The sequence below is a fragment of the Herpailurus yagouaroundi genome, unplaced genomic scaffold (assembly GCF_014898765.1).
Source record: "Herpailurus yagouaroundi ecotype Mexico unplaced genomic scaffold, PumYag 142189, whole genome shotgun sequence".
NCBI classification, from domain to species: domain Eukaryota; kingdom Metazoa; phylum Chordata; class Mammalia; order Carnivora; family Felidae; genus Herpailurus; species Herpailurus yagouaroundi.
Window position 1 is genome coordinate 5,923 of NW_024422361.1, and position 10,808 is coordinate 16,730.

General features: G+C 41.2%; 1 protein-coding gene across 1 annotated transcript; it reads right to left on the reverse strand.

Moving 5' to 3' along the window:
* Positions 1-6,908: 6,908 nt before the first annotated feature.
* On the reverse strand, positions 6,909-7,844 carry LOC121026578 (olfactory receptor 4D9). Its single transcript, XM_040469387.1, has one exon. The coding sequence runs from the start codon at positions 7,842-7,844 to the stop codon at positions 6,909-6,911; it is 936 nt and encodes a 311-aa protein (XP_040325321.1).
* Between the last annotated feature and the right edge of the window lie 2,964 nt (positions 7,845-10,808).

The window sequence follows — 10,808 nt, forward strand, 5'->3', positions numbered from 1 at the left end:
CGGAGCCTGCTTGGGATTCTTTCCCTCTTTCCCTCCCTCTCTGCCGTTCCCCTGCTTGTTCTCTCTCTCTCCCTCTCTCAAAATAAATGAATAAACTTAAAAAAAAAAAAAAGAAAGTAGGCGACATCTGCACAGCACAGTACAATGTTAAATGGACCCATTGATTTCTAGGCCTTTGGAGCTTTAATGCTAAATTGTTTTATTTATTTATATTTATTTGTTTATTAAAAAATTTTTTTAAATGTGTATTTATTTTTGAAGGAGAGGGAAACAGGGTGTGAGCAGGAGAGGGGCAGAGAGAAAGGGAGACACAAAATCTGAAGCAGGCCCCAGGCTCCGAGCTGTCAGCACAGAGCCCAACGCCAGGCTCAAACTCACAAGCTGTGAGATCATGACCTGAGTCAAAGTCGGATGCTTAACTGACTGAGCCACCCAGGTTCCCCTGAATTGTTTTAAATCCTATTGCCTCAACTACCTCATGACTAGTCAAGGGCCGTTCTGCCCACTGCCTATGAATGGTTAAATCTCCATTAACCACAAACTTCAATTATTTCTTGATATTTAACTGTAAGCCGACTGGTGACGTCAAGTCAAACTGTTGACATCAAGGATTTCTGGGGGCGGCTTATCGTAGTGGTTGAGAGAATGGGCTTTGAAACCCAGATGTGTGAGGTTCTGTGCAGAAATTAGTCCTGGATGTGACCAATCACCAAAATTACCAAGAAATGCCAAAAATGGTGCTCTGCTGTGCACAAAATATATGTGCAACTAGGAAATGAAAAGGTGGAGAATGTATGGGTCTGTTTGGAACAAAAAAAGAGGAAAGAAAACAGACAAGCATCGTTTATAAATTTGCTTTTGTTTTTGTTTTTGGCAAGAACAAACTCAAGATCCCAAGTGCTTCTTCAGAAGCATGCCCAGGTCGACCCGTTTTCATAAAACAGGTTTATTGAGGTACCTGGGTGACTCATTGAGTTGAGTGTCTGACTTCAGCTCAGGTTTTGGTCTCACAGTTCGTGAGTTCGAGCCCCACATCCGGTTCACTGTTGTCAGAGCAGAGACTGCTTGAGATCCTCTGTCCCCCACCCCCCTGCCCCTTCTCTGCTCATGCTTTCTCTCAAAAATAAATAAACATAAATGTTCAAACCCCTTTTGTGATTCACCATAACATTTCAAAATGGGCTGTGCATGGGCACACACACACAGACACACAGTCGGACATGTGAGCACCCACTAAAGTGCCCTCATAACAAAGTGACCTCATTAAAGGTCCCAAACTTGAATCCCTTACCTGAGAAGCAGATCCTGCCATTTGGTTGCACACACTGACCTTAGGAGACGCTAACCGTCAAAGAATATTCTCCCGTAGGGCAGACGTGCATCTGAGTGTTGGTTGGGTCAACGTCTTCTTTCCTACTGTCAGAGGCAGACGGCAGCTCCAAGAATCACCTCTGCACGGTCCTCCCACAGTCCCACCACACTGCTCTGTGGTGCCTCTGACATGAGCACCAGTCTCCCAGGCCCAGACCCGATATTTCACCGCAGGGAATAGTTTTGGATGTGACTGCTAACTCGAACAGCTAGACTCTCCTTTTGGGATGAAGCTCCCTTGAGTGTTATTAAGAAGTCATGTACTGGAAGATGTGTGTAGATGCCTTGATTTCAACCCAGTGAGACCTTTGTCAAACTTCTAAGCTACAGAACTGTGAGATAATTAATGTATGTGGTTTGAAGCCACTTCGTTTGTGGCAATTAGTTTACAGTGGTGATAATAAACTAATACACTCAGATTCCTCAGATCAAACTATGTAGAGGCCACATTTTACACGTACTTACGTGTAAAGCTTACATGTAAAGCTCCTTCATGAGGTCACGTGGAGGTCTATGGTATATGAACTAAGATCAGTTGGCAAATAAGACATAAGGAAAAACAAAGGGGATGTGTGTATGTTTGAACTTAAAGAAGAAGGTAAGATGATCTGCTATTAAATAAAGATCTTCTTTAAGTAAACCTTTTCCCATAATTTTCATAAATTGAATCACTTCTTTTAGGAAGAAAGAATAATTATCCTTAATCAAATGTATTCATTTGGATTAAAAATAACCTTGGGCTTAGAGCCCCTTTGCCTGAAGGGGGGCTCGTAGGGGGAGCCTGCCTCCTTAAGAGGCAGGAGTCTGCTTCCGTAAGTGGTAGAACCTCAGGGAAAATGAACAGAACCCCCAGTAGGCTGTATTTCAGCCCATTCCAAGCTTTTTTCTTCCTAGGCAGATGCTTTGCTTGATGTCCTATTGATACGTGTAATCAGAAGCATCATAAAGATTGGGAAATGCATCTTCTCCCTGGAGAAGTGGGAGTAGGAGCAGATAAAAGATGTGTTCGTACTGTTCATCTGTCGAATATCTAATGGCAAAATGTTTACTGAGCATCCACCATGTTCCAGGCCCTATGATTCCGGAAGTCCTAAAAGCAGAGAGTTGCATGTTGCTTCCCATCTCATTCCTTAATATCATTTTTGAAACCTTGTCTCTCACCATAGACCATAGATGGATGGTCTCGCTTGGATATCGCATATCATAGATATTGCATATATATAGACATTTGAAATGTCTATAGCAGGGGTGTCTGACTGGTTCAGTCGGTGGAGCATGTGACTCTTGATCTTGGGGTTGTGAGTTCAAGCCCCATGTTGGGTGCAGAGATTACTTAAAAATGAAATCTTTTTAAAAAGTTGATCTGGTCTAATCATTTGATCTGATCATTGTTATTTTTTTTATTAAATTTTTAAAAATATTTATTTTTGAGAGAGAGAGAGACAGAATGTGAGTAGAAGAAACACAGAGAGAGAGAGAGGGAGACACAGAAGCTAAAGCAGGCTCCAGGCTCTGAGCTGTCAGCACAGAGCCTGACACAGGGCTCAAACTCATGAACTGTGAGATCATGACTTGAGCCGAAGTCAGACGCTTAACCCACTGAGCCACCCAGGCGCTTCTGATCAATGTTATTAATACAATTGATCTGATCATTGTTATTAATAACTAAATACTTCTCTAGCTGTGGCTGATACTATCATTCTATCATTCTGCTTGTCAATAAGGGCTCAGTACCTCTGAATCATCTCTGACATTCCCCACGACCCCTTTTTTTTTTGTCTTTTGTAACCTTTTCTGAATAAATTAATTTCAGGTTTCTTTCATAATTTGCAATAATTTTTCATAATTTACTTCTAGAACTTCGTTGGTCCTGGACCTGATGTTCGTGCTCTTGTGCAATCCCCTCATCTTGTGTGTGGACTGAATTTAGTGATTTGCTTCTGGTGAACAGAGGTACAGCCAAAGTGATAGGATGTCACTTGTAAGAGTAAGCTATAAAAGACCGACTTCTATCTTGCTGCACACTCTTTTGCCTTGATTGTTCAGTCTGATGAAGTAAGCTGCCATATTGGAGAGAGGCTGGAAGATCGTCTCCAGCCAACATTCAATAAAGAACTGAAGCCCTTAGTCCCGCAGCTCAATGTTTGGGCCAACAATCATGTCAGTGAGCTTGGAAGCAGATTTTTCCCCAGTCGAACCTTGAGATGAGACAACTCCCAGCTGACATTTGACTGTTGCTTTGTGAGAGACCCAGAAGCAGAAGATTTAGCTAAGCCATGCCCAGTTCCCAACACACATGAACTGTGATTTTTGATTTTTTAAAAACCTGCTTCCTTTAAAAAAATGTTTTTATTTATTTATTTTAAGAAAGAGAGAGAGAGAGGAAGAGAGAGAGAGAGAGACAGACAGAGAGAGAGAAAGAGAGAATCCCAAGCAGACTCCACGCTGCCAGTGCAGAACCCAACACAGGATTCAAACCCACAAATTGCAAGATCATGACCTGAGCCGAAACCAAGAGGCAGACACTTAACTGACTGAGTCATACAGGCACCCCAAAAACTGTTGTTTTAAGCCACTAAGTTTTGGGGTAATACAATATAATAGTAATAGATTACTAACACAGCACTGAACTAATAGTCTTCTTTATTGAGTAAGAGCTATATTGACAACATTCTCTTTCAGACTTGAAAGAGTTTGAATTTCTCAAAGAAGTCCAGAATGGCAGGATCACTCCTAAACCAGCTGATTTGTGCATATAGATATGTTGATTTGCTTATGAAAAATACAGTGTAAATGTAAAATCAAGCTTCTTTATATAGAAAAAAAAATCATAGGTGATAGGACCAAGCACATGTGACCTGTGTAAGATAAGCTAGAATCAGTTTATATGTATTAGTTAATTAAGGAAATGTCTCTACCTGGAGACACAGAATCTGAAGCAGGCTCCAGGCTCCAAGGCATCAGCACAGAGCCCAATGTGGGGATCGAACCCACAAACCACGAGATCATGACCCAAGACGAAGTTGGACATTCAACTGACTGAGCCAGCCAGGCACTCCAAAAGAGAAGTAAATTTAATGTTTTCATGAATTCAATTGCTATCCCTCACTGCATTTGATCAGGTTATTTTGCATGTGTAAACAATCTAAGACAGCTTCCTGGGTGCCTTTTGCTGGATTGCTGTCATTTGTAGGGTCCTGCACTTGGGAACATAAACTCTGATTGTACACATCTTTGGTTAGTTAAAATTCCACCCAGTCACAAAGGTTTTGTTCAAGATAAAGTCAGCAGAGGGACAGAAAAGAAAAAGGCATCGTTGTGAAAAGTACATAGGATCTGGAGAACAATGATACCAGAGCAAAGATGGAGCCAGGTGGTAAATGATCATTTGTTCTGCAGATGAATCTAACTGAAGACAAAACTTTGTCTTTATTGGAATTTTAATGCTTGGGGAAGTATGTCTGATATTGGAAAATAATTCGGAACATTTTTGAGTGGTGGGAATGGAATAGAACACAGGAAAGGACAATCAACAAACAGAAAGACACTCATCTCTGTAGAAGCTTCTGCATTAATAAATGTTTGTTTACAATTAGCCTATGGCAACTATGGGGAGAAATGAGGGTTGTCTTCTATAAGGGTGTCTTCCAGACCTATCTTCTTTGGGCACTTTACTCCAGTGTTTTTTCTTTGCGGAACTGGTCTTCCAGTTTATTGTCATTCTAATTCCCAGGATTACCTTGATCCCCTTCCCCTTCTTTTAAATTAAATTTTCTTTCCCCCAATTTTCTTCATTTCAGTTTAGTTCTTTGTGCATTCCAAGGGTCTAGCAGTATTTCCAGCACATCTATATATTAAGAGAATCCTTTTAGAGACAAAGTCTTAGTCTCTGTAATCTTATCCAATTGTGATTTCTTAGCAATGAATCATAAATGTGGAAGAGATCATTAGAGTTCACCATTTTTCACGTTCTCCTTTTCTTTCTGGGAATAGGGCTAGATTACATTCTCCAGATTCCTTTGCGGGGACCTGAGACCATATGATCAAGGGCTGGCTCATGGAATGCGATCAGAAGTGGTACATACCACTCTCAGGACTGGCCAATAATGATCCCTCCCCTCTCCCTATAATTCTTAATCCTCTCTCCCTTTCTCCATTTGTTAGATGAATGGAGAGATTCTAAGGATGTAGAGAGAGGTAGAGCCCAAAGTGGAAGAAGCTTATCTGCATGGAACAGCTCTTTCTAAAGACCAGCATTGGTTTGTGCCATGAGCAGGAAATAAATTTCTACTCACTGCAAAACATCTTTTGAAGCTCTTAGGTAAAGTGTCCACAACATTTCTTTTAAAGCTCTCTGGTTATTAAGTACTTTGCTTTTGTCATAGCATTTGATCTACTCTGATTGACACATGAATGCCAGCTTCTGTGGCTTGAGCATAATCATGAAGAGAGACATCATCTAGTAAAGTCAATAGGGCCCAGCAAAATATCAGCTGGACTGTTAGGTAAAACTTTTGCTAGTACTATTCTCATTCCTCTCATTACAGACACTAGAAAATTCCCAGATTCAACAATTAAACCTTCATGCTTTTCATGACCCTTTATTTACCTTCTAATGGATTGAGTGGAAAATATTAAGGAGTTTTGGGGTCCCTATGTGCAGAAACAGTGAGGAATTTGGGCCTGGCTCACCTGTGATTGGGATAATCTTGCTATACAGTGAGGAGACAGTTTTTCTCCAGGGGGAGTGCTAAGCATCTCTATTTGCTTAAGCCTTGCACAAATCCAGGTGAGTTGTCCATAGCCTTTACCCATCATTTTTATTTCTTGATGAATACTCCTGCTCACAGTATTATCTTCTGTCTAGGAGGAAACCATAGCTTTGGAGTGATTTGAGGATCCTCTCTCCCAATAGAAATCACAGATTTACATTGCTTAAGGGACAACAAATGGAGTTCTCTCCTAACTTTCCTTGTAAATGTCAGCTAGTGGTACTCACTCCATGAGTGTACTACTTCATGGCTACGTTGAGCTCACTGTTGCACAAATGTGGCATACTCTTACACCGTTCTTTCCATCTGTAATACTGATTTCTTTTCTTGTTGTTTTTCTCTGTCTGTTCCCCTTGACAAGGTCTACTCACTGTAAAACATCTTTTGAAGCTCTCAGGTAAAGTGCCTACAACATTTCTTCATTAGAGCATCTTGGGGTATGGCTCTCAGAAAGTGACTATATTTAATCTTTCTGCAGCAATCTGAATCCTAGTACTGTCAGGTACACGGTGCATGTTCTGTGAGATATTTGCAGAATGAATAATTGAAAGTGAGCAATGGAAGTCATGAGTGAGCCTCAGCTTAAAGCAGTGTCACCTATAAGTCCTCAGCACACACTATACTATAGGACCAACCTCTTTGAGGACTCCATGATATCCATAGATGCCCTTTTGTTTTTGGCATTAAAGTGATCTCTTCCCATTTTGAGAAAGTGAAATTTAATGTCTACCTTTACATTTAGGTGCTATCTCATTCTCATAGAATTTAAATCCTTTCTGAATGCCCTAGTCGTTTTTTTAGTCTCCCCATGGCTGACTTCATTTCCTGATTCCTCAGTGTGTAGATCATAGGATTGAGCAAAGGGGAGATGACGGTGAAGGTGACAGAGATGGCAGTATCTGTGGGGAGGGCAGTGAAGGGCCGGGCGTAGACATAGATGCAGGGCACAAAGTGCAGGGTTACCACGGTGATGTGGGAGGTGCAGGTGGAGATGGCTTTCCTCCTTCCCTCCCCTGCGTGAGACCTCAGCATCATCAGGATGACTGTGTAAGATATGAGGAGAAAGAAGAAAATCAACCAACTGACCAATCCATTATTGGAAATCATCAGGAGCTCCAGAGTGAAGGTGTCGGTGCAGGCGAGTTTGAGGACCTGGGGAACATCGCAGTAGAACGTGTCAAGAACATTGGGTCCACAGAAGGGGAGGGGCAGCAACAGAGAAATCTGCATGATGGAGTGGACAAAGCCCCCCACCCAGGAGGCCAGCACCAGGCTAGTACATCGTCCCTTACTCATGATAGTCATATAGTGAAGGGGTCTTGAGATGGCTACATAGCGATCAAAGGCCATCACAGAGAGAGAAAAAACATCTGCTCCTCCAAGAAGATGGAAGAAGAACATTTGGGTGACACAGCCATTGAAGGAAATGGTTTTTCTCTCTGATAGAAGATCAACTAGGACCTTGGGAGCAGTGATGGAGGAGAAGCAGATGTCAAGCACAGAGAGATTGCGGAGCAGGAAGTACATGGGGGTGTGAAGGTGAGACTCACAGGTCACAGTGACCATGATGAGGAGGTTTCCCAGCAGAGTTGTCATGTACACCAAAAACAAGAAGCCAAACAAGACCCAGCTCAGCTCTTGAGACTGAGTAATTCCCAGGAAAATAAATTCTTTCACTCTGGTGTAGTTTCCCTGATCCATTGGGTCACAGATCCTTTTTTCAAGTATATCTTTGGAAGAAATAACAGAGCAGTTAAAGAGTGTGTTATATAATCTCCTGTTTTCTTTTGTGGCACTTGAGTTTTGGTGTTTGCCTTAGGAAGAAGCTCTTGCAATGCATGAGCTGTGCCTGCAATTCAGCATGCCACCAGTAGGTGGAGGATTACCTGTGTTTTTGACTCCATCATCCAAGCAGATAGGTTTTATCACTGTGGTCACTGAAATACAGGTGACAGGTCTGTGAACTTATTCAATTGTACTTTTACCATATAATCTGAAACTGAAAATAATAATAAGTGTAAATTCGACTCTGTGAAGAATTTTGCTCACAAAAGATATTACAAGAATTAAAAGATAACCCACAAATGGGACCAGATGTTTACAATATATATATCTGAAAAAATATTCATGTGCAGAATATATTAAAAAACTTCTACAAATCAGTCAAAGAAAAAGACGAGGACTGAATCAGAAAATGGCAAAAGACACCAACCAAAACTGTACAAAATAGAACATCCAAATGCCAGTTCAATGTCATTAGTTATCAGGGAAATGTAAATTAAAATTACAGGAAGAAACTACTGCATACACACAAACATGGCTAAATTGAAGACGATGAGAAATACCACATGATGGTGAAGATGTATATCAACTGGAATGTACATACATACACTGCTGGAGGGTGTATGAAACTTGTGCAGTCAAATTGCTGTTGGGTTATAGCGGCTAATGCTGTGCATGTATCAGTTAGGATGGAAATATATACATAAGAACATCTATTCCACTCCTAGGAAATATAACATATGCTCATAGCGCTGTGTGTAATTGCTTCAAACTGGAGAATGACAAAAAATACCCATCACCAGTAGAAAAGATACACTGGGTCAAATCCACACAGTATTGTTCATCAGTGGGGATGAGCTACACTGTGTGTAATGGTATAAATGAACCTCATTATGTTTATAACGTTGAGCCAAATAACCCAGGCACAAAGGAACGTACACTCTCTTAGTTCGTCCATATAGAGGACAAAAATATACAAAGTTAAAGGAAACATGAAGGAGATTTCCGAGGTGCTGAAGATGTTCTGTTTCTCGATCAGGGTGATTGTTATAAAGGCGTTTTCAGCACGTGTGAAAATTCATTGAACCGTGCATTCACGGACATTTTTCTGTATGTATGTACGTTATACTTCCGTAAAATGTAAAAAATAATAAGCATATAGCGATTGTAACATTTTAATCTCATGTCTAAAGAATGAATTTCATTTCAAGTGAGAGTTGATGGATTACTCACTTTCATAATGGCTACTTTTATAGTTAAAAGGCAACCTGAGAGTTGCCTTCTTATATTCCTCTCACTTAGGGACTTATTTTATTTTTGGTAGAGAGAACACATGAGCAGGGGAGGGGGCAGAGAAAGAGGGAGAAAGGAGTGCAGAGCCTGATGCGGGGCTTGAACTCCCAAACCATGAGATCATGACTTGGGTTGAAGTTGGATGCTTAACCGGCTGAGCCACCCAGGTACCCATCACTCAGGGACTTCAGATCATCCCAAATCCTTGTGTTATGCAGGATGCCCGCTTGTTCTTTCTCTGACTCTGGTTTTTAATTTTTGGATTTCTTTTTTTGTTTTGCTTTTCTAATCGTAGGAAAAAAAATCCTTAAGTGACCACTGCTCCTCATGGTAATATACTTTTTGCTCACACAAAAAATAAGATAAAGAGCTCCCTCCTCATTCCAATATCATTTGTTCAGATTCATCTCAGTCTCCCTGTGTTGGAGGTTTATGTAACGACATGGAATGACAAGAATAGATGTTTAGAATAATGATTGTGGTAGATTTCAGGACTCCAGGATCCCAGAATTAAGAATCCCCTGCACTATTACGTACCATGGCTAGAAGGTGGAGAAATCATTCCAAAAGGAGTCTGATCAACCTGGAGTGTAGAAAGGATGACAGCCACCCACTCCAGAATCTTGCTTTTGAATCCTCGAATAAGTTAACAGGTTGCAGATCTTCTGTTCAGGAAACCGCTGTGACAATGTATGTATGATGCACATGTATGTGCTTGTATATATTTACGTAAAAGGGGAATTATTATGAAAAATTGGCTTGCACTATTATGGAGGGTGAGAAGTCCCACAATTTGCTGTCTGTAAGCTACACATGCAGGAAAGATGTTTGTGTAATTCAGTCCTAGTCTGATGGCCTGAGAACCAGGGAACCAGTGGTATAAATGATGAGATGAAATGACATGTTCCAACTCAAGCAGTGAGGCAGGAGAGAGGGGCAAGTTTCTCCTTTCTCTAACTTCTGTTAAACCGTTCAGGCCACCAAAGGATTGAATGACATCTGCCTTAGTTGGGAAGGGCAATTCATCTGCTCTACTGAGTCCATCAATTCAAAACTTAACCTCATCAGGGGCACCTGAGTGGCTCAGTTGGTTAAGCATCCGACTTCGGCTCAGGTCATGATCTCATGGTTCAATGGTTCAAGCCCCACATTGGGCTCTGTGCTGACAGCTTGGAGTCTGGAGCCTGCTTCGGATTCTGTGTCTCCCTCTCCCTCTCTGTCCCTCCCCCGTTCATGCTCTGTGTGTCTCTCAAAAATAAATAAAACGTTAAAAAAATTAAAAAAAATTAACCTCATCTGGAAACATTCTCACAGACACACCCAGAAATAATGTTTAATCTGGGCACCCTGTGGCCCGTCAAGTTGATACATAAAATTAACCGTTATGATGATGTTGAGATGATCTTTTAGAGGGAAAGGTAACTCAAAAATCTGTCCTTCCTTCCTTTTTTTCTTTTAATTTACTTATTATTTACTTATTTTGAGAGAGAGAGAGAGAGAGAAAGAGTGCAAGTGGGAGAGGGGCAGAGAGAGGGAGAGAGAGAGTCCCAAGCATGTTCTGTGCTGTCAGCACACAGCCCGATGCGGGGC

Coding starts and splice junctions, on each gene's coding strand:
- LOC121026578 (XM_040469387.1), bottom strand. CDS start 7,844: ATGGATCAGGGAAACTACACCAGAGTGAAAGAATTTATTTTCCTGGGA.